The sequence below is a fragment of the Canis lupus genome, chromosome 9, assembly GCF_048164855.1.
Source record: "Canis lupus baileyi chromosome 9, mCanLup2.hap1, whole genome shotgun sequence".
NCBI lineage: Eukaryota > Metazoa > Chordata > Mammalia > Carnivora > Canidae > Canis > Canis lupus.
In genome coordinates, this window is record NC_132846.1 from 51,692,925 (window position 1) to 51,717,200 (window position 24,276).

The 24,276-nt window shown below is 41.0% G+C and overlaps 2 protein-coding genes across 6 annotated transcripts in view; one reads left to right on the top strand and one right to left on the bottom strand.

Annotated features, from left to right (window-relative positions):
* The window catches only part of SAMD15 (sterile alpha motif domain containing 15), a 43,865-nt gene extending 38,242 nt beyond the window's left edge, over positions 1-5,623 (top strand). The window contains exon 4 of the transcript XR_012036972.1: positions 5,124-5,623. The gene's annotated coding sequence lies outside the window, so the exon portion shown is untranslated. The remainder of the gene's footprint in view (positions 1-5,123) is intronic.
* VIPAS39 (VPS33B interacting protein, apical-basolateral polarity regulator, spe-39 homolog) overlaps positions 1-24,276 on the bottom strand; it is a 36,902-nt gene that overhangs the window by 8,115 nt on the left and 4,511 nt on the right. For 3 of the 5 annotated variants that reach the window (XM_072839479.1, XM_072839477.1, XM_072839478.1), the window contains 18 exons: positions 24,001-24,103; positions 21,948-22,094; positions 21,088-21,126; positions 20,670-20,734; positions 19,903-19,959; positions 18,328-18,420; positions 17,406-17,439; positions 16,800-16,902; positions 15,291-15,318; positions 12,486-12,559; positions 10,290-10,365; positions 9,712-9,846; positions 8,644-8,685; positions 8,035-8,124; positions 6,667-6,753; positions 5,995-6,084; positions 5,477-5,581; positions 173-4,755 (listed from right to left, as the gene is read on the bottom strand). In XM_072839479.1, coding sequence (XP_072695580.1) covers positions 4,735-4,755; positions 5,477-5,581; positions 5,995-6,084; positions 6,667-6,753; positions 8,035-8,124; positions 8,644-8,685; positions 9,712-9,846; positions 10,290-10,365; positions 12,486-12,559; positions 15,291-15,318; positions 16,800-16,902; positions 17,406-17,439; positions 18,328-18,420; positions 19,903-19,959; positions 20,670-20,734; positions 21,088-21,126; positions 21,948-22,094; positions 24,001-24,103 — 1,389 coding nt within the window. In that variant the 3' untranslated portion in view covers positions 173-4,734. Of the gene's footprint in view, positions 1-172; positions 4,756-5,476; positions 5,582-5,994; positions 6,085-6,666; positions 6,754-8,034; positions 8,125-8,643; positions 8,686-9,711; positions 9,847-10,289; positions 10,366-12,485; positions 12,560-15,290; positions 15,319-16,799; positions 16,903-17,405; positions 17,440-18,327; positions 18,421-19,902; positions 19,960-20,669; positions 20,735-21,087; positions 21,127-21,947; positions 22,095-24,000; positions 24,104-24,276 lie in introns of those variants that run through there. The other 2 variants (XR_012036974.1, XR_012036975.1) reach the window with 1 other exon arrangement.

Genomic DNA, 24,276 nt, shown 5'->3' on the forward strand with positions numbered 1-24,276 from the left:
GATAAGTTCTGGAGATGTAATGTACACCATAGTGATGATAGTTAATTATACGATATACCTGTAATTTGCTAAGAGATGTACTCACCACATACACACATAAAAGGTAACTGTGTGACATGACAGACATGTTAATTAACTGTGGTAATCATTTCACAATATATATCAAATCATGTTATACACCTTAAATATATACAATTTTTATTTCACTTTTAATTTTATACAATTATAACTCAATAAAGTCGGGGAAAGAATCAGTGATATTCAGAACTTTATTTTATTATAGCAATGGCAAAATTGGTAACAGAAATCAAAACTACTGAAATCTACCTTTTTGGAAAGTAATCTCTACACTCCACATGGGGCTCAAACTCAGGACCCTGAGATCAAGAGTCACTCTATGGACTGAGCCAGCGAGGCAACACTCTAATCCACTTTTTAAATTAAAAAAAAAAAGAAATGAGGTGAGGTCAAACTCACATAACTTAGCCATTTAGAAGTGAACAATTCAGTACATTCACAATACACTCATATCCACGACTTCTATCTCTAAAACATTTTTATCTTCCTGACCAAAGGAAACCCCATATGCATTAAGCAGTCACTCCCCACTTGCCCACCACCCTCCTCAGCCTTTGGCGCCACAAATCTGCTTTTTGTCTCTGTCTCTGTGGATTTACCTTTTCTGGATGTTCCACGTACACGGAACCATATAATACGCAACATTTCATGTCTCTGGCTTCTCTAATCCCTTTCATAGCAGGGCTGTTTTTAATTTTATCTTTAACTTAAATTCAAATTAGCTAACATACAGGGCAGCACTGGTTTCAGGAGCAGAATCCAGTGATTCATCACCCACATATAAACCCAGTGCTCATCCCAACAAGTGCCCTCCTTAATGCCCATCATCCATTTAGTCCATCCTCCACCTACCTCCCCTCCAGCAACCCTCAGCTTGTTCCCTATAGTAAAGGTCTTTTATAGTTTGTCTCTCTCCATTTTTCTTATTTTTCCTTCCCTTCCCCTATGTTCATCTGTTCTGTTTCTTAAATTCCATATATGAGTGAAATCATTTGTCTTTCTCTGACTTATCTAAGTATAATACATTCTAGGTTCTACCCATGTTGTTGCAAATGGCAAGATTTCATTCTTTTTGATCATAGAGTAATATTCCATTATATATGCACACCTTCTTCTTTATCCATTCATCAGCTGATGGACATTTGGGTTCTTTCTATAATTTGGCTACTGTTGATACTGCTGCCATAAACATTAGGGTGCATGTGCCCCCTCAAATGAGCATTTCTAACCCTCTGGATAAATATCTGGTAGTATAATTGCTGGGTCATAGGTTAGTTCTATTTTTAACTTTCTGGGTAATCTCCATAGTGTGTTCCAGAGTGGCTGCACCAGTTTGCATTTCCACCAACAGTGCACAAAGGTTCCCGTTTCTCCACATCCTTGCCAACACCTGTTGCTTCCTCAGTTGTTAATTTTAGGCATTCTGACAGGTGTAAGGTGGTATCTCATTGTGGTTTTGATTTGTATTCCCCTGATGAATGACATTGAGCATATTTTCATGTGTCTGATAGCCATCTGGATGTCTTCTTTGGAAAGAGGTCTATTCATGTCTTCTGCTCATTTCTTAACTGGATTGTTTTTTGGGTGTTGAGTTTGATAAGTTCTTTATAGATTTAGGATACTAACCTGTTATCCAATATGTCATTTGCAGATATCTTCTTATTCCACTGGTTGCCTTTTGATTTAGTTTCCTTTGCTGTGCAGAAGCGTTTTCTCTTGATGAAGTCCCAATAGTTCATTTTTGCTTGTTTCCCTTGCCTCCAGAGATATGCCTAGTCACATCTTGCTGTGGCCAAGGTCAAAGAGGTTGCTGCCCGTTTTCTCCTCTAGGATTTTGATGGTTTCCTGTCTTACATTTAGGTCGTTCATCCATTTTGAATTTATTTTTGTGTATGGTATTAGAAAGTGGCTCAGTTTCATTCTTCTGCACGTCACTGTCCAGTTTTCCCAATACTATTTGTTGAAGAGACTTTCTTTCTCCTGTTGGATATTTTCCGGCTTTGTCAAAGATTAGTTGACCATCAAAGGAGGGCTCTTATGTCACTCTCAATCTTAGCACTTGAAGTAAAGAGCATGGAAGTTCTTATCAAATCTGAGAAAACACTTCCTTTGATCACAACATTCAGTAGGTAATCCTAATGTTGCATGTGATGTTATTGTTCTGAAGAAAAGAGAAGTTCAAAACCTCCCTGCTCAGCACGACCATGCAGCACTGGTTAACCTGTACAGGTGTGGACTCTAGGCCCATCCTTCACTAATATATTCTCAAAAATGCAGATCCAGTGGTTGTAGCTTTGTAACATGTCAAGTTGGCTAGGCTGAACTACATTTTCCAGAACACTCTTCCCTGAATGTTTCCAGTCAGGGTGTGCCATAGAGACTTTGTGCAAGACTTGGAAGTCTGAATTGAAGCAGCATCCAGTTTGTGTTGATGCTTGCAAGGTCAGGGCAGGTACTCTGTCTGCTAGTGACCCTGTTGGTGTGCAGCAGCAGTTGGACCTACAATCGCTACAACTTCCCCTGGATCCTCCTACAGCTTCTCACACTCCTGGGCCAGGTTTGTGTTCAGTTCCTTGACAAAGGCCACCAGCTAGCTTTGCCTTCAGGACACCCACTTCCTTGACATTGAGGGTAGTGAGAACTGACATGGGCTCCTCTCCATCCTCCTGGGCTCCATCTTGTCCTTGCTTTCCCTCACATTTTATCTATCTTTCCTTCCCCACCGCCCACCCTGCGGATAGGGAGCTCTACCACCAGTTATGAAGACAAACTTCCAGAGACTGTTTAACAAACAGCTATACTTGAGTAAGGGCAAATCCATGTAATGAATTCCACATATAGACAGATGACATACTCCTAGTGATTCTGCTTCTCTGAGTGAACCCTGATCCACTAATAAAATCACCATGGTTTGCTGGACGATCAGCCAATAACTTAAGCACAATTTAGCAAATTAAACTCCTGTTTCTTCAACAGCCAGAGGGATGCTTAAGGAAGGAACAATTATGAAGGTATCTGGAATTGCAAAGTGGAGGAGTAAGAGATGAAGTCTGATCACCTTAAAGCAGAGTTTCTCGGCATTTGCATTAATGACATTCTCGACAGGATAATTCTTTGTTGGAGGGGGCTGTCCTACATTGTAGGATGTTTAGCAGCATTCCTTGTTTCTACTCACCAGATACTAGTAGAACCCACTGGTTGTAGCAGCAAAGTGTCTCCAGATTTTGACAGGGGTCTCCTGGGGGCAAAACTGTCCCCAGTCGAGAACCACATGCCTTAAAGCATGCTATAGGCCTCTATACATCTTTTCATCTACCACTTCATTCATCCACAGGAGTGTAAAATTCTACAAGCTCTCAGAGAAACATACCCTCCTATGACAGGTTAAGATAGTGAGTCCAGGAAGAGAGGGATTCACCCAACATCACACAGCTTATCAACAGTAGAGCTAGGACAAGAGGCCAGGTTTTTTGTCTCCCAGCTCAGTGCTCCCTGTTAACCGCACAGCCATACTTTGCCATAAACACCGTTACTCCATGACTTATGTTGACAGACTACTGAATGCAGTCACTGAGGCAGATTTGCAGTGGTCCCAAGAGACAGGGCAATTATTTCATTGTTCTTCACAAAACAACTAGGAGGGAAAGAGAAGGCACCAAGAAGGAAAAGGCTTTATTATGAATCTAGGCATGTCAGGAAAACCCAGTTCAGTCATAGAAGAGAGGCTAATATTGGTAAAGGGCAGGAGGCTAGCACTACAGAAGATCCTATTAAAAACCAAGTGTGAAATGAAAACTTCCATCTTAATATCCTGTCTGAAATGCTGTTGAGTTTAGCCCTGGTGAACCTTCTGGAAGCTCCTAGTGAAATGAGATTTGTGTGTAAGGGAAGAGCACTCCAGCACTGCTGAATTTGAGCTTCATAAAAGTTTATGGGTCTGGGTAGGAGAAGTAGAGGAAAAGATAATGGGGAGGTCCTTATCTCCCGCACCAGGCCATCTCGATGTGTAGGTGAGAGACGAAACACAAGTCTCAGTAGAGGCTAGACTAGGGCAGCAGAGGGACAGTGGTTAAAGAAACACAAACGTCTGGGCAATCTCTGTCATTACATGGAGGACTCTGCAGTCTGGGGTGAAGGCACCTCCAACAGGTCTCCGCTATACTGGCATCCCTTCCTGAGGTCCCTTGGGAGAGAGCCATTTTGGTTCTATTCTGACTTCAGAGCAGAACTGCCAAAGTCCAGCACCAAGTCCAGGGTCATAATTAGCTGAGAGGAATGGAGTGGCCACTCTATGACACCTGACCTCTTAGTCTAGGTAACTTCCTTTCTTGAGCAGTCATTTTTCCCAGACCAAGTGAGATCTTGCCCAATATGGGCCCAATCTAGAAATTATTCCCACCTTCATGTGAGCACCAGGTGGAGAGAATCTTCCTCATGAGTCAAAGCTTTAGATCTTGGCCCTCTTGATGACGTTCCTTAGGTCAGTCTGAAGCTGTCTGTGCCCAGGCGCTGGTTTCTGCCCTTAGAGTAGCAGGCACTGCCTGTTGCTGATGGGTCCAAGCGATGTGTGGTACTGTAACTCCCAATGAAGACACTCTCTACTTTCACAGACAGGAAAGGAAGAAATGAGGCAGGTTTCAGGGTAGCTAATGCCACTTAATTCTTCCATCGAATTTGCTGTGGAAAAGAACAAATATCCGTTTCTACTAACCCTTACAGAGAGGTAAGGGAATACAATAAAACAGAACAGCTAGATAAAGTAAGAATAAGAAGAATGGAGAGGGAAGTTGAAAAATGTTTTTCTAATATGTGGGGGAATTTGCTTATTCAAAGATGAATAGAACATCTTTTCTGTACCTTATAAGCCTGATTTATGGCATTTATTCTGGTTCTGCCCTCCATAGGACCAAGACTTACTAGCTTTAGATGTAACAGGGAGCTAAGCTCCGTATTAAAAAAAGGCTCAGCAATTTCATGCTCTGAGAGGTGAGCCAGGTGTGTTGCTCAAATAGCTAAAGTCTGTTTTATCCACTTATTTCCAACAGGTAGGTCATACCTGGCCCCAGAAAACTACCACCTGGATATTATGAATCTGCAGCATTGTTTCCATACTCCCTGGACTAGTACCTCCTACCTGCTATGTTTAATGATCACCAGGATGCTATGTGAAGTCTCAGCCTAAGGTTCCCGGATTACCCCAAGATCATCACACATCTTAGGAGTAATTTCTGCTGTTCAAAGCAGTGCTTTAGATCCTTAGGCCCACAGAAGATCCTTGTATCCATGACACTCAGCAAACTGTGACCCAATGCAGGCCTTGGGAATATATACTTGGTGATACTGTAAGTATGGGGACTGTCTCCTGGGACTACTGGAGGAGTAAGCTGTAGCTGCTCACCGAACTATTCAGAATGGCATCAATCTTCTCCTCCTCTGCAGATCCTTTATCCACCTTACTCCTGTACGCTAGCAACTGCTGACGATCCTTCAGGTCCCGGCAAGTCTGTACACCAACAGACACAATAAAACCAATCAGCCTTCTCTACGAGGGCCTTTTTCTTTCTGCCATTCCAACATTGGGTCAAGGTTCAAGGAGAGGCTGAGAGGTAATAGTGGGATGACAGTGGGGTAAAGCACCTACAGAACTTCTTACTGAAGAGAAATCTACAGAGCTTATGTGGCTGGATTCAGTTCTATAAATTTTGTGAGTACAACATATTTATAAAAGCAAAGAGCTATCAGTCAAAGGGCTGGGAAAATAATACAAGAGAACTGGTCTCCAAACTGATTCTTGCCAGATCATTTTGTCTATTAAGTCTAAATTGAAAGTACCTCAAGATCTAGGGCAGAGAATATCATAATCCCCCACTCTCCATTAAGGGTTTAACTCAGGGTTCTTATTTCTTAGGGACTCACATCAATGACGACATCATGGCATTTGAACTTGGTGGCTAAGTTCAACTTTGTGTCCACATCTTCCACCAGATTAACATACTCTTGTAATATCTATGAGAAAAGATACTTCTGAGTAATGACTCCCAGACCCATAAAACAAGGAGCTCTAAAAAGAAGACAACAAAAATCTTAAGGCAAAAGCTTCCTATCTCGTGTCTACAATTCTCATGATCAACCATAGGACTAGTTCTGCAATGGGAATGAGGTGGACTGTATGCAGTACTTCCAAGCTCACCCAGGAGAGATGGGAAGAGCCCACTCCCACCTTACCCTACAGCTAGATACCCAGGCAAACAACAGATGTGCTCTAGATCTGATCCAGTGCTATGCTCATTGTTCCTTGATGTCCTTTCTCAATGAGCTCTCCTTTTCAATCATTTGAATAATATGTCAGTGCTTCACACAGGCTAACCGCAGTAGATGCTCCTCAAAGAGGGGCAGTCTGGGATTACTTCTAAAGGGCAGAGGAGAACTTCCCTCTCTGGCCTTTTCTATCTCAAGGTCAACTACAGCCTTTTTGTTATCTTGCAGCTAAGACCAGAGCAGGTCAAGTCTCCCACCACTGACCAATAAGAGTCTAAAAGGTAGGTCTCCTAGAGGATCCTGTACCCAATGCCCTTTAGGAGCTATTACCTGGACAGGGGCACTATTCTTGTGCAAAATTTCCACAACCCGATGGAATCCAATGGGTGCTCTCTTCTTGGTGTAGCCCAGCCAGTTCTGAAAAGGGAAGATGGGGCAGCAGAAGCTAGGCAAGACAGACTCAACACACTTTGTGGCCATTCGTTTTACGGTCTGACTAGAATAACATGGTGGTGAGTGTGGATGGATGGGAGGTGGAAGATTGAGAAGTGAAGAGAGATAAGTTTTTTTTTTTTTTTTTGAGATAAGTTTTTCAGAAAAGTCAAGAAACTATGAGGGTAGAAAGAGTCAGAGGGTAGAAAGAGTCAGATCTAATAAGTTCTTAGATCCACAGGCAGAAAAAAGTCTGTGAAATATGGCTAGATGAAATAAGTAATTTATTTTATAATACTTATAGTATCAACTTAATCTGGGTAGAAAAAATCCTATCTTCTATGTGTTTATATTTACATAAGGATATTTGTATATCATGAGGAAAAGTCTGGAAAACTACCCATTGAACTTTTAAGAGTGTTTGCCTTGCAGAAGGGACTGAGACAGGAGCAGGTGGGCAATGAATAAGGAAATTCATGTAATTTGACTATGCTCTCACATAGTGTTTTTGATTTTGACACAGACATGTATTGCTTTGGTAGTCAATGTAGCTAAGTAAATAATTAACAACCACCACCACCACCACCACCAAAAAACAGGTAGGGGCACCTGGTGGGTTCAGTAGGTAGAGCTTGCAACTCTTAATCTCAGGGTTGTAGGTTTAAGCCTCATACTGGGTTTGGAGATTACTTAAAAATAAAATTTAAAAAAAAGCAAAACCCCAAACAACAACAACAAAAAACTAACAAAGGGTATAAACAAAAAAAAAAATCAAACTCATAGAAGAAAGGATATTTAAAATATGACATGACAACCAATGCAAGATCCTTGACTAGATCCTGACAGCAAACAAACACAAAAATAAACAAAAAGCTCTAAGAGCTGATTTGAATACAGACTATATATACAATGATATTACAATATTAATGTTAAATATCCTGAAAATGATAATAATATTGTGGTTATAAATGAAATAACTGCTTACGGAGAAGTATCATGATGTCTGCAATTTACTTTCAAATGGTTCAGCAAAAGAAAAAAGAGCAAATATGGCAAAAATGTTAATAAATCAATGAATTAAGACTATTAGTATGTTTATCATACTTTTCTTTCAACTCTTCTTTCAGTTTGACATTTTGGAAAACAAAAAGTTGGAGGAAAAAATGTAAACCAGTAAGTAGAATGTGAGATTCCCATGAGGTATGGGGTAACAAGATGATTATCTCCAAGGCCCCCAGTAGCACCAAACAGTTCCAGGGCACCCACCTTCGTGGTAAAGAGGGCATCAACATCATGCCAGGCTCGAAGCTTGGCGCGAGCAGCCAGGGCCGTCAGTACATACTGTTTGTCTGGGATCTAAAAAGCAGAGACCAGGGGAATTAATGAGGAGTAGAAATGCCTCAGGGGAGAATTCTGGAAAAGACAAGCAAAAATATTCCCTGGTGTTGATTATGCCCCTTAAAATGCACAAATTTCTCAAGTCATCAAGAACCTTTTCACTCCCAAGCCCCCAGCACTGCTGCAGGCCATTCAGTTAGTCTTCCCTCACTTCCCACAAACTCATTTTTTCTATTTCTTTTTTTAAAAAATATTTTATTATTCATGAGAGACACAGAGAGGGGGGTGCAGAGACACAGGCAGAGGGAGAAGCAGGCTCCATGCAGGGAGCCCGACGTGGGACTTGATCCCAGGTCTCCAGGATCACGCCCCGGGCCAGAGGCAGCGCTAAACTGCTGAGCTACCTGGGCTGCCCTCATTCTTTCTATTTCCAACCTTGAATATCAAGGGACTTCCCATGCAGGGTTATCAGGCAACATCCACTCCATGTAGTTACTCTCATACTACTTTACCAGACACTGACCAATTTATATCTACCTTAAATGTCTTCTTCAGGTTGACTGGACTGCTGAACGTCCCCTAGGATGAAGGTGGAGAAGGAATTTTACTGTTACTGACTTTCCCAAATACTACCGAACCTAACATTTTTTTTTTATTAAAGATTTTATTTATTTATTCATAACAGACAGAGAGAGAGAGAGAGAGACAGGCAGAGGGAGAGGGAGAGAAGCAGGCTCCATGCAGGGAGCCTGACATGGGACTCAATCCTGGGTCTCCAGGCTCATACCCCGGGCTGAAGGCGGCGCCAAACCACTGGGCCACTGGGGCTGCCCCCAACCTAACAGTTTCTTTCCACTACCTAGACATTGTATATTTTTCTCTGTAGCCACTTAAACCCAGAAGTTAATTTTTTAAAAATATTTTATTTATTTATTCATGAGACACACACACACACACACACAGGCAGAGGCAAAGGGAGAAGCAGGCTCCATGCAGGGAGCCCAATGAGGGACTCGATCCCAGGACTGTGGGATCATGCCCTGAGCTGAAGGCAGATGCTCAACCACTGAGCCACCCAGGCGTCCCAAGAAGTTAATTTAAGAGACAAATTCCACCAGGTCTAACTGGATATCACCACAACTTGGCAAACAAGACTGGATTAATATATACAGTGTATTTCTCAATTTTATGCTTATCTATCACAAGATTGATCACACATTATAATCATTCCCACCTATGATCATTAAAACTTGAACCTTTTCGAAACAATTTTTAAGTACCCACAAACACTTAGCACCTTGCTGCTCTTCTTTATACCATGTGAATCCATTTGAAATTATGGACCTTTGAGCAGGGACTCTGCAGGACCAGCATTGGGGAGACAATGTGCTAATGCCAGCATGCCAGCTCACCAGAAGCCACACAAACCCTTTTAAATCTCTTTTTCCCTGATGGCTCATCCTTTCTGAGGGCCAGGAAAGCTTCCAGGTGGACTTCCCCAAGAACTATACATACCCATCGTTAAGAGCACCTTGAAATAACTGGCTTCAACCTATATCCCTCTTGTGCAGTGAGAGTGTGGGGTCTTTCACATTTTGCCTATACCTCAGCCTCCGTGTAATGGTAGAAGCACGAGTAGAAAAGCGTTGTCACTAATGGCATGTTGAGGATAGAAGCTTTGCGGGGGTGCTTTCGAAAGATCTCAGTCTGTCCTGCTGATTCCAGATGTCGATCATTTGCCTGTAGTGAGTGAACCAAATGAAAAAAACAACGTCTGCAGAGTAGAAGCAGGAGAGAAACATTAAATACTACAGCGGTCATGCTTCCTATCCTAGGGAAGAAGCAAAGAAGAGAAAAAGAAACTGCCCAGGATAGACTAGGGGAGTTTAAAATCTGTAAAATGATGACAGATTCATGTTGAATGGAGGAAAACTGGAGAAGTAAGGATGAAACAAGAGTTCTGGGAGGGAGAGAAAACACACTTCCAGGTTAACTGCAAGTGAGAAGAAAAAGGATGCCTGAGAACAATGAAGGGAAAAGTGCTAACATATAAAGAGGAAATGAAAGACTCTTAGAGAATTAACAGGAAATGACATATACGGCAGAGCATAGAGGTCTCCTAGATGCTGAATGGCACTGAGCACTGATATCGAAGCAGAAAATGTAGAGACAAGGAGTCTAACCTCAATAATGATCTGGCGTTCCAGGAGGGTATAATGGTCTTGAATATGTGCAGAATCTTCTGCTGAAAATGGCAAACTGGTAAAGAGCCAGAAGGTTAGTACCTCTTTCTCTACTGAAAACAAACCCAACTAAACCAAATCACCACTGTAAGCATAAGAGGCTCACGGCACTTCACAAATTTGATCCCAATGTACCTTTACAGCATCCCTGAAAGGCAGAGAGAGAGAAAGCAGAAAACAGAATAGACCTTTGGCTGGGATTTTGTATTTTAGGTTTTGCCAATTCAAGAGGGATCCTGAGAGGCATGGCGGGCTTAGTTGGTAGAGCATGGAACTCTTAATCTCAAGGCTGTGAGTTCCAGTCCCATGTCAGATGTAGAGATTACTTAAAAAAAACAAACAACAACATAAAATCTGGAGCACCTGGGTGGCTCAGGCAGTTAGGTGTCTGCCTTTGGCCGAGGTCATAATCCCAAGGTCCTGGGATCGAGCCTCACATCAGGCTCCCTGATCAGTGGGGTATCTGCTTCTCCCTCTACCCCTCACTCCCCCCACTTCCTGCTTGTGCTCTCTGCTCTCTCTCTCTCTCTCAAATAAATAAATGAAAATCTTTAAAAAAGTTAAAATAAAATCTTTTTTAAAAAAAGAGGGATCCTGAAAGTCCACAAAATATATATAGTAATCAGTGGTTTTACTGAGGAATGAGTTAGAATCCTCTCACTGTGGGAGTTGGAATGTTTGACAAACACGTCACTTAGTGAGTGAATGAGCTTGGCTGACTGCCCATCATCCACAGTGAAGCACTGTGGTTCCTGTCCTGGCTTAATGTCAGTGCTTAACTCTACATAAGGGATACTTACATTTGTTGGTTATTTCTTTCTTTTTCTTAAAGCTTTTATCTATTTATTCATGAGAGACAGGCCGAGACATAGGCAGAGGGAGAAGCAGGCTCCATGCAGGGAGCCTGATGTGGGACTCAATCCCAAGACTCTGGGATCACGCCCTGGGCCAAAGGCAGAAGCTCAACTGCTGAGCCACCCAGGTGTCCCTTGTTAGTCATTTCTTATTGCAGAGATATAAGGTAAAATTAAATTACCAGGCATGGTGGTACATGGATAGATCGCTAAAGATCTCAGACATCTACACAGATATCAAGGATTCCATCTTCAACACTACATTTACACATGAAAAAGTTGAGGGACAAACAGTATCTTGCCTAAAACTCATACGTGGTAAACCAAGATGTAAAGCTAGGAACCGAAGCCAGATTTTAGGCTTGCAGTTCACAGATCTCTCCTTTAAAAAGTGCTGCCTTAGTCCTGCACTCCAGTCACTCCTGGAAGATTTCTGAAACTCAGTTACACTATCCCAGATTAAGTGTGAGCCATAGCCAAGTTTTAGAAGAGATAAAGAGAAACAGCAATAGGTTTCAGTTATCTCACTATTCCAACTTTTCTCTTTTTCACCACAGGCCACTATGACATAGCTCAGTATTTGGTAATGTTAAAATTAAGGATTACACGGACAAAGACAAATTTCTAAATATGAATCCTAGAATTCCTGTCCCATGAGGAATGACTAAAGCAACTGTGAATATTGAACTTGGATTAAGGCCTCCTGGGTAGATGCTCTGCATGTCTTGAAAGATAGAAGGAAGCAAGTTTCAGCTCAATATAACAAAGCATTTAACAATAATGAAGGTTGTCTGACAAAGAACAAGCTACTTCCAAGAGCAGTGAGTGCTCATCACTGGAAAACAGTATGTGGGGCTGTTTTTTACAGTGTCTTATATAGTGGATGAACACCTATGCTGAGTGAGTGGTTCTTGTGGTCTGGGGTCTCGAGGATCAGTAACCACTGAAAAGAACATGGAAGGTAAAGTGTTATCAACCTTTTTAATATATAAAATCATAAAGAAAGGGAGAGAGGGGAGGGGGAAAAAAATCCCAGAACAAATGGCAGTGTTTCAAATTAAATTAACTGTAGAAAAAAACTCTTTAGATTGCCTTTATTTTTCTCAATTTACTACCCATCATTGAAAATGTCTGCAATCACTGAATGAGACCATCTTTAATGATGTTTGTATGACCCACTGTTAGCCTTTCCCTTCAACGGCCTATCCACTCCACCCTTAATTAGTCTCCTCAGTTGTCTGTGTAAGATTTATACTTAAAAACATTTCTCTCCCATACTTACCCAACACAGGTCTTAAGAAATTCTTTTCGTTTCTCAGGGTCCTGAATGTTCAAGTGCTCACGGTAATGAGAGAGCTACAAAAAGAAAGAAAGAAAAAGAGAAGGGGGGGGTTGAACTATTTTATTTTGTCTCCTTAAGGGTGAGGTAGGTATGTAAGTAGACTTTCCATCCTTAAAAACGTAATTCTTCATTATCAGAGATTCCTCTGGGTGTGGATAGGTGTGCACGTAGAGAGAAATTACTCTTTGGGGATGCCTGGCTGGCTCAGTAATTACAGCATGTGACACTTGATCTCGGGGTTGTGAGTTCAAGCCCCATACTGGATGTATAGATGACAAAAAATTTTCAAGGACACCTGGGTGGCTCAGTGGTTGAGTGTCTGCCTTTGGCTCAAGGTGTGGTCTCGGGGTCCTGGGATTGAGTCCCACATCAAACTCCCTGCATGGAGCCTGCTTCTCCCTCTGCCTATGTCTCTGCCTTTCTCTCTGGGTCTCTCATGAATAAATAAATCCTAAAAAAAAAAATCTTCAAAATCACTCTTTGATTTATCTATAACTGCAATATCCAATACAGTAACTGATGCCCACATTTGGTTTACATTTATGTTTAAATTAAGTTAAACAATTCAGATCCTTAATTACAGTAGTCATTTTACCACATGACTAGTTGGACCATATCCAACAACACAGATAAAGAATACTGTCATCATCGTGGGAAGTTCTATGGGAAGTTCAGTGCTGGCCTATAACAAAGTACTGAGTAGGCAAGCACCAAGCTTTACTTGGAAGCTTGGCTTTAGCCTCACTATTTAACTAAAACCAGCTTTTGCTTCACTAACCCTAACCTTAGCCTTTGAAAGGCCAAAGAATGAAATGCTTACTTCAACATTATTTTTGGCATCTTTGACCTTATAATCAAAGATAGCATGATCCTGTAAATATCCAGTAATTAACAACATCAGTAACATGAATAAGTCATGTCTTCTGATTCACTGTTGACACCTAAAGATTCACATTTAAATACTTACTATAGGTTCTACATATAACTCTGAAAGAAAATCTCCTTATGGGCTATTTTGGAATTCTAAAAAAAGAACTGAGGTTTAAATCCCTATTTTTTTATTACAAGGGATGACGAAATTAATGATGATCGTAAAAACTGCAATTTTATGTACAATTATTAAAAACTTGTCAAGAATTGAGGTGCCTTGGTGGCTTAGTCATTAAGCATCGACTCTTGGTTTTGACTCAGGTCATGATCTCAGGGTCCTGAGATTGAGCCCTACGTTGGGCTCCATGTTCAGCACAGAATCTGCTTGTTCCTCTCCCTCTACTCCTCTTCCTCTCTCTCTTACGTAATGAAAATCTTAAAAAAAAAAAAAAAAAAACTTCCCAAGATTTAAAAAATAAACAGATTGACAGTTAACATGAATATTAAGAGAATGAACTGGGTTTAGGAAGGACACTATGTCCTTTTAGAAACAAATGTATAAAAATATAAATGATAATATAAAACAGAGTAATAGAGATTATATCATAATCTAATCTTCATAAAATATCTGGCATATAACCAATCCTAGTATTAAAGTAATCTTTAAGAGCTATAATTAATTTTTATTGTTCAATTCCACTTTGGCCTTAAGTCTTTGAAGAAACTCCTACTTAGATAACCTTCCCGCTCTGAGGATAAACTGAAAACAGACTATTAGCTTTGACAATTCTGAAGTTTGTAAGGTTGGAAAACTCTAAATTTATATACAACAACATGCATGATACATCACCTTCAATTAAAAAATAATAGAGAAAGGAATAAAATAAGAAAAAATTTTAGAGGAAAATGAGTTACCCAAAACACATTTATTTTCACTAATCAAGCTTCAAAACAACAAACTTTGTAAGAATGCTGTATGAAGAAAATTCCTTATAGTTTCAAATCTATGGAGATTAAAAGTGTAAACAAAAACCTTTTCCCAATGACTGCTACAGACTGCCGATCATTTTCAGTAGATTATGATAAAGGATTTCTGAGATTTTCCCATGCTTCAAATATTAAGTACAAGTTCCTTTTACAAAATGTTACTGAAAAACATTTTCCTAATTATAGTCTGCTATGCAAAGGTTAGCAAGATTATTAGACGTGCCAGCTGAATGTGAGCACTGATCTCACTACAAACATGTGTGCAGTGACCAAAGGAACAATCCTGCCATTGATGGTGCTAAGGAATTCCAACCCCTGCACAATAATGGCAAATTTTTAAAAGTGGATTGCTATAGTTTTAATAATATAATGAAATTTTTGGTACGATTTCAGCTTATACTTGTATTCCAGGAGTTTATTCTAAAATGGTAAAAATCTGCCAAAAATCTGTTTTAACACTCAATCACTGAGCTCTCCACCGAAATGTGTATTGGGTGCATCATCAGCTTGACCTATCCTCCTTCTTGGCCTCTATCTGGTTTCTCATCCCTCTTAGCTTACATTTTCCAGTGTTAGAAGCCAAAACCCAAAAGCTCCTACAAACCAGGAACTGAAACAATTAGAAAATAAAAAACAAATTACAAATTGATCAGGCCAGTTTTTAGTCATTCAAAGAAATATTTATTCATAAGCCCAATCAAAAGAGCATATAAAAAGAAACAGTACATCATTTGGATTAAGTTTGTAGGCTTCCCAGATGCCTTTCTCTTCTGGATGCAATCAATACCAAGGAAGAATACTGTTAACTAGTTTGGGATCTCGGAGGCTGGGTTTTGGCTTAGATTTCTGTTAAACAGGTCCCCAACTGAAACAAAGGGCCACACTTACCGCAAGCTCTTCTGTTCTATCTAGGAACCTGGGGAGAAGCAGAAGGGAGCAGGGCATTTTTATCTATTGACGTGTGGCAATATAACCTCACAAAATAGGGTAGCTGCTCTAGGAAAAACACAATTCAAATTCATTTGCCCTCATACGTGAATAAGCCCTCCTCTTCTTAAAAAGAATTTCTTCTACCAGTAACCTCTTGAAAACATATGGTGGATCAGATATCACTGTTCCCCTGACTGCTCTAGCTGAGTGAAAAGCAAGGACAAGAAAGCACTGCAGGACACTAATAACTTTGTAAAGTTAACAGGTCTGACAGAAAGGTTCAGAGCCTCCACAAAACCTTGGCCCACAGTAATCTTATAGATTTGGAAAGATTAAAGCACTCTTCTGTCAGTACAATCTTAGAAACAGATTTTCTATATTGTTCTTCGTTGCTTTCATGCATGGTGGAGAAAGGGTTCTGTCTCTCCCAAAGGTGGTAAGGCCTTGGAGAATAAAGACTTTGTCTTCTAATTCCTTCTTATTCTGAATGGACCGCTATAATGAAATCACTGGTTTGGCCTAGAGGTGATGCTTAATAGTCTTGTTGATCGGGAAGGGAAGGAGGAAATAGCCTGCCTCAATGAACATGTCTTCTGCAAATTCCTGGCTAACTCTCTGTAATCTTGGCCCTGATCAGGTGAACTGCTTTCCCCACCTTTGTCTTTGGGGCAGCTCATCACTGTGCTGGAGTCACTGGATAACTGGAGTTATCTTGGGCCAGATATCAGCCTCAAAAGGGCTTCCAACCCCTTCCCTGACACTGAAGAAAAGACATACTAGATATACAATTTAATCTACTGGCAGGGGAAAGGAAAGGGAAAGGGAAAGGGAAAGGGGAAGGGAAAGGGAAGGAAAGGAAGGAAAACATGGTAGAAGACACTCCCCTGTTCCAGGCCTCCAGCCGGTATGCCTACCCTTTGCCTTTCCACCTATTAGAAACCCTACCTAGTCTCAATTCCTAACCACTTCCATGAGCCTTTCCTTGCGTATCCAGACTGAAGATTTACTTGCTTATTCTGCTCTTCCATTACATTTCTCACTAGCATCATTGGGGATCAAGTAATAAAAGATACCTTAATCTAGGTCTTTTATAATAAAATGCTTAAAAATATTAATAACACAGTCTAGACATTACACTAAATGCTTTCCCCATACTAACTCCTTATCTTCACAAGCTGTGAGGTAGGAATCCTCACTTCCATTGAAGAGGCTGGGTAACTTCCTCAACGTGACTCTATGAACTAAACGGTGGTGCCAGTATTCAATGCAGGTATGTTAGACCCCAGGGCCTGGTTCTTAACGATCTGCTACACTATCATTTTATCACAGACTGAGCTGTATTATTAATTTTCCCATCATGTTTCATTATCTCATCTAACAGCAAAAATGGACCGTGTCTTCTTTGTATACTCCAGAGTGCTTTGAATAAAGTGCTCAGTAACTATAGACAAGATGATCAGTGCTTACCTGAAGAGGTCTAAAAGCAGCTTTTGATCCCCTATTTCTTTAAGGAAGTGAATGAGATGTCTCAAGGCAACCTGTCGCACTTCCAGCTCTCGGAAGAGGATCTCTGGCAGGCAGGCAGGAGTTAGGTGGGGAAAGATTAAAGCCTATTACTCAACTGTGAAATTGGTCTCGCTCCTCATTATTCCAAACAACTCCTCAAAGCTAATCGCAAGTGAGAAACAGCTTTTTATGGTACCCGGTCCTATGGCTCAATCCACTGCCAGCACACTCCATGGTCCAGGGCAACCCCTGGCCATTCAGGTGGCCTTTGGTTCTTACCAACTGAATCAGTAGGCACCTAGCATGGACTCTGATGTAAGTCCTCAAACCAACACAGCCATCTGTCTGTCTAGTATATAGGGAGGCTCCAGTTGATGTAGTTATCACCCTACAGAAGGAACAACTGCCCTCAGAAATGAGATGGATACTCAGAACTCTTAGGCCACCCCAGCTGTCTCTGAAACAGAGCTGATGACAGTGAATCCTATAGGAAAGCCACAAAGCCATTCTCCCTTCAAATGTAGCAGGCATCTCATTGACTGAAGATTTCTCTCAACATATGCTCACCTTTGCTTAGTGTCCTCTTCAGGAAGATCAGAACCTAGAGGAAAACGGAACAAAGAATAAATTTGACCGCTCAAACACAAAGCCTTGCTCTGAGCTCCTGATGTTTAGGAATGAGGTCAGCGACTCGTTTGGAATCTTGGCACGTCCAGACAACAGATTTCCCTCTGTGACAGAAGGACAGGTGACAGACATCTAGAATTGAGCTATGTCTAAGAGGAGTCCACCTGCCCATTCCCATACTGGCAAGAGACACTTCCCTCTGAGAGAGACCATTCTCACATACATCTCCCTCAAAAGACTCTCGTTGTTTTTGTTTTATTTTTATTTTTTTAAAAGACTTTTTATTTATTCATTCATGAGAGATACAGAGAGAGGCAGAAATGTAGGCAGAGGGAGAAGCAGGCTCCCTGCAAGGAGCCTAATGCAGGACCCGAGGTCAGGTCCCGGGATCACGCCCTGAGCCAAAAGCCGATGCTCAACCGCTGAGCCATCCAGCGTCCCATGTTTTTATTTTTTTTAAAGATTCATTTACTTATTTGAGAGAGAGCATGTGCATGCACGCATTCATGCACAAGCAAAGAGAGAATCTCAAGCAGGCTCCCTGCTGAATGCAGAGCCCAATGTGGGACCCTGAGATCATGACCTGAGCTGAAATCAAGAGTTGGTTGTTCAACCGAGCCACCCAAGTGCACCTCAGATTAGTTTTTAGAACAGAGTGGCCAACTTGCAGCTTCTTGATTATAATTAAGATATCCACATACAATACACTTCCTGCCAGCTAAACCTCAGAGCATGTATTACTGAGAATCCTACACTTCAAGAAGAATTCAAGATCTCTACTAGACATTTAACCTGAAATGTTACAGTTCAATTCTGATTGGACTACAATTAAGCAAACAACAAACAAAACAACACAACTTACTGCAGTAATTACGTTTCCATCATGCATGCTTACTGCTTCCTCCAGGAGCTGTAGCTTGTCCTGTAAGGAACGGAATCTTTCTAGTGAGCAGACCTGGGAGAAGAAGAACAGAATTAGTGTGCAAGGAAGTCCTAAGGTCCTGATGGAGTCTTGCCAAACCCAAAGGGCAGAGATCACTTTCTCTCTTTTTAATGAGGTATAATTTACATACAATAAAATCTACTAAGGGTAGAGTTCAGTGAGTTTGACAAATACATATCAAATTCCATGCAACTACCACCACAATAAAGATATAGAACAACTCCATCATCCTTGTCAGCTTTGATGTCAACAGCCCCCTTCCATCTCTAGCTCCTAGCAACCACTCATCTTTCAGTCACTAAAGTTTTCCTTTTCTAGAATTTCAGGAATAGAATCATACAATACGTACTCTTTTACATCTGACTTTTTTAAGATTATTTATGAATTTATTCATGAGAGACACACAGAGAGAGAGAGCTAGAGACACAGGCAGAGGGAGAAGCAGGTTCCTTGTGGGGAGCCTGATGTGGAACTCAATTCCAGGACCCCAGGATCACGCCCTGAGCCAAAGGCAGACCCTCAACCACTGAGCCACCCAGGCGTCCCTTTTACATCTGACTTCTTTCACTTAGTATCATATTTCTGAGAGGAATCTAGATGTTGTGGTGAGTACTACATTGATTCGCTGGTAAGTAGTTTTCATTGTATGGACATACCACCATTTATCCATTTACCTACTAAAGGATATTTGGGTTATTTCCACTTTGGGGGCTATTATGAATAGGGCTGTTGTGAATACAGTGTACAATTTTTTTTTTTTTTTTTTTTAGATTTTATTTCAGAGACAGAGCGAGAGCGAGTGAGCGAGCGAGAGAGAGCTCACACATGTGAGCATGCACATGGGGGGAAGGACAGAGGGAGAGGGACAAGCAGACTCCCACAAAGCACACGCCTGATGCAGGGCTCAATCCCAGGACACTGAGATCATGATCTGAGCTGAAACCAAAGTCAGACACTCAACATACTGAGCTGAGCCATCCAGGTTGCCCCGGTGTATGAACGAGTCTTTGAGCATACTTATCTTTCACTTATCTTGGATTGTAAATGTCTAGCAATAAAATTAAGTGTATGTTTAACTTCGTAAGAAGCTGTCAGACTATTTTCCAGAGTAGTTTTCACATTTCACCTTTTGTACTTTCAGTGTATGAGAGGTCTAGCTCCTTTACAGCCTCCCAATGTTTGGAATGATATTTTTAAATTTAGCCATTCTAGTGGCTGTATAGTAGTGTCTCACAGTTTTAATTCACATTTTCTTGATGACTATTGATGTAGAGGATCTTCCCAAGTGCTCTCTGGCTATTCATGAACTTCTTGTGATATAACTGGTTAAATCTTATGCCAAGTTTTTTATTTGGGTTACCTTCTTATTAAAGATAATCATTATTGTTTATGTATTCTGGATAAATATCCTCTATGATATATGTATTTTGCAAATAGATTTCTCCAGCCATAATGGTTTTTCCCCACAAGAACACTTTCTCTAAGTGGCCTTACCTTGCCCTTCCGAAGACGTCGCACTGTGTCACTGGGGCTCCAGTCATTGCTGTAATCCTGGAATATTAGCAACACATGAATCTCAGGAAGTTAAGGGATCAGAATTATCAGTATGCCAGCTTCTCACCTTAAACTCATCTTTATTCTCTGATGTGGAAATATTTTGTGAGAGAGAATGGAAGAAAAAAAAGTGAAGAACAGGAATGGTCTCATTCTGAGTTTCTGAAGTAATTAGAACAGGGACAATTCAGGCAAGAAGAGATGGATCAAAGAAGGAAAGAATTGAATGACAAAACCCTATGCCTCCTGATACAGGACTTCATTCCCTAGATACAATTAGTCGCATCTGGGGATTCTAGTTAATGGCTTTGCAGACAGAAGGAAGAGGAAGACGTGTTCCTCTTCTGGACTTTATGATACAGTTTCTTCCTTAGGAATCAGTTTACTTTGTTATGTGCTTCTTGGGAATATGAGCTCCACTGAGCTTCCAGACCACAGCAATGATCAAAAGTTTCAAAGTACTGCCTCCCAAAACCAGTACAATGGGTAAAGAAAGTGTGCTAAGACAGAATCAGAAAAATAGATTTTGAGTCCCACTTCTACCACTTCATAGCTATGAGACCCAGAGCAAGCACTGATATTTAGATATCCAGTATTCTTGTCTACAAAAAAGTTAAGACAATAGCTGCTCAAAAAGTTGGGAAGATCAAGCAAGATAATATGTGTCAAAGTGCTTTGAACTGTGTAAAGTATAAGATATGACTCACCCTGTACTCCCCCTTGGGTCTGCCCAGCTCTGGAGCATAGCTTTTGGCAGGTGCATCTGACAGAGCTGAAAAAGTAAACAGGCAGCTGGCTCAGAAGGACACCACCTTCATGTCAATCCTTTTCTCTACTGCTTCCTTCTCACACACACCTTTTTGACTTGTGAGGTTCCCAGGCATCTTTATGGCCCAAAGTAGACCTCAGCTCCTCCCCAAAGACAGCATCCCTAGAAATCACCCCTTGCTTCTATAGCCAGAATGATCTTGACCTCCTTCCTCAGTATCAGAAAATTTCTCTAATAATGGTGCTAGATTCAGAAGAAATTTCATCTAATTACCACCTGTCCCCAGGACTCCCCAGACTGTACCCCATATCAGTAACATCTCCCACAGCAATCAAGAGCAGAGGGTCAATGCTTACCATCAGAAAGGGACTGGAAACTTCCAGGTCTAGTTCTCCCTGAAGATAAAGAACACATAAGCGAAGAGCCATTTCAGAGCTGGTTAGGGATGCAGTATGTATAGAACCTTTTTTATGCAATATGGGAACTCGAGGCTTAAAAAAAAAAATTACATTCAACTTTAGAAATTTGAGATGCCATGAAAAACATAGGGAGGAAAATTCTTTTAATTGTGGTAAAATATACGTGACATGTACTTTGACATTTTTTGCCATTCTTAAATGTGGTTCAGTGGTACTGAGTACACTCACAATGCATAACCATCACCAGTATACATCTCTGGAACTTTCTCATCATCCCAAACTGAGATTCCGTACCCATTAAACAGTTACTCCCCATTCCTCCTTACCTCCAGCCCCTGGTGACCACTATTTTACTCTCTTTATGAACCCGACTACTCTAGCTATCTTCTAGAAATGGAATCATACAGTATCTGTCCTTGTATGTCTGGCTTACTTTTTTGAAGGAACTGCCATCCTGTGCCCCATAGTGGCTGTATCATTTTATATTCTCACTGGTAGTGCACTGGGATTCCCAACAGCAATGCACGGGGGTAGGCAGGAATTCTGACCCAGGAAAATTTATTCAAAACTTGCCAACACAGCTAAAGTCAGTTTTGTTCACGTTCCTGAAACCCAGTCCCATCCCTCTGAATTTCTCTCTCATTGCTCCCACTTCTAATCCCCAACTGCCAGCTCCAAAGATAATTCTTTATCTGCCAATAATCTTTTTCTTCCAGAGTAAATGAAAATTATAGCCTGAGTGGTTTTTTGAAAAGAGAAAACAAGGACTCTCTGTCCCTTTAACCAGTGTTCTTTACCTCTAAAAAAGCTGCTCAGGGAGTAAGTAGAAGTAGGTTTGGGTAGTTGTGTATAGGTGGAGAAGCTATTTCGGCTCTTCAGCTGTTCACGCCCCTCCTGGCTTGACCCACTATTTCCAGCAGTCTCTTTGATGGACCATGAGATACCTGTGAGATAGTAGGAACTAAATCAATGATTCTCATTCATAATAATTCTCGACATTAAGCATTCTGACAAACACTAAAAGTTTTTCACCAGAGGCCCTGGTCCCTTATTGCCTTGGACTTAAAAAATTGGGGCAGGGAGGAAGGATAAAATCAAATAGAATTAATCAACAGAAAAAAGAACAAAGGAAATCAATAAATGGATCACAGAAATTCAAGTGGCTGTTAAACATATAAAAAGATGCTCAAGCTCACACTTAATAAGAGAATTACACAAAGTAAAGTACATTGAGATACTACAGGCCCCTATAAGATTGGCAGAGATCTGAGGCTTCTGGGTGGCTCAGATCATGATCCCGGAGCGACGGGACTAAGCCTGCATTGGGCTCCTGCTCAGCAAGGAGCTGGCTTTTCCCTCTGTCCCTCCATCCCTCACCCTCACCTTGGCCCTATCTCTCTTATGCTCTGTCTCTCTTACTCTACACTCTCTCTCCCACAAATAAAACCAAAAAAAAAAAAAAAAAAAAAAGATTGGCAAAGATCCAAAGTTTGGTAATACTCTGTTGGTAAGGCTGTGGGGAAATGGGAACACTCAAACATTGCTGGTGGGAGTACACTGGTGCAACCCTTGTGGAGAACAATTTGGCAATATCTACGCCATGCAGATGCAAATACCTCTGCCAGTAGTTCCACTCTAAAAATTGACCTTTCAAAAAAAATAAAAACAAAAATAAAAATTGACCTTTCATGTACTCATATTGGACAAAAAACAAGGTTATTGATAGCAATATAAACAAGGAGAGATTGGAAACAATCTAAATAAAGTTTATCAAAAGTGATTAAATAAGTTATGGGAAATCTACACAATGTAATGCTAAGCTGCTGTTTTAAAAGAGAAAATGAGAAACTTCTTAATGTACTGATATAGAAAGATCTCCAAACTATATTGCCAAGTGAAAACAGCAGGGTATAAAGCATGCTACCACTGGTGTAAAAAAGGGAATAAGAATGCATATTCCTATATGCATTTCCAAATGTAAAAAGAATCTTTAGTTGAAACAGAAGAAGGAAACAACAGCAGTGTTTTGGGATAGAAGGGACTAAGAATAGTAGATGCAGGATAGTGTGGGAGGGAAACTACACCGTATGCCTAAAATATTTGATTTTTAAATCCTGATGGTATTTCCTATATTAAGAAAATTTTTAAAAATATTCTAAAAATCAGATGGATTCTGCAAAGGTGTTAACTGGTATCATAAGACAGCTAGACAGCGAGATCCAGTGGCTAAGGAAGTCAGTCCTGCCAGCCAGTTTTTTTTTTTTTTTTAAGATTTATTTATTTATTCACGAGAGAGAGAGAGAGAGAGAGAGAGATAGGCAGAGACATAGGCAGAGGGAGAAGCCGGCTCCTCACAGGGAGCCCAATGTGGGACTCGATCCCAGATCCTGGGATCACTCCCTGAGCCAAAGGCAGACACTCAACCACTGAGCCACCCAGGCGTCCCCTGCCAGCCAGTTAAGAGCAATTAAGCCAGCAGTTCCAAATATGACTGACTATTAGAAGCACTTGCAGTATCTATTGCAAATTAAGACCCCACTCCACCCTTATCCCCAAGACCTACTGAATCATTCTCTGAAGTAAATCCTAGGAACCCAACAAGCACCCCAAGTGAGTCTGAAACAGCCAGCCAAGCATTAGCCCCAGGATGGCAGACCTGAGAGCCATATGGAAACTACTGCTGTTTTTTCCTCAAATTTATTCTGGGGTTAAATTTCCAAATGTATGTTCATCTAAAAATAGTCTACCCTCCTTCCCCTTCCTGACAAGCACTGAGGAGACAAGCAAGTGGGGTCTTCTAGTGACAAGAACCCTGAATATCAATCCCTTCCTACAGCCTCCTCTACTTACTTCCCACAGGTTCCCCACTCCAGCTGACTCTCTCCAGGTCATCGTCATCCTCATCATCCACGAAGTCACGAAGACTATTCACTGCTCTCTTGGATTCCTTTAACTGCAGAGGGATATAAGGCAGGGCACTCAGGCAATCACTACTTCTCACCTCTCTGACAACCAAGAAGGCTGAGCAATTGAAATTTAAAGATGGCCAATATTTCACCCTCTGCAATTGAAAGCCTAGCCTGCTAGATATTTGCCAAGAAAAAAACATTGCTTTTTAGCCAACAT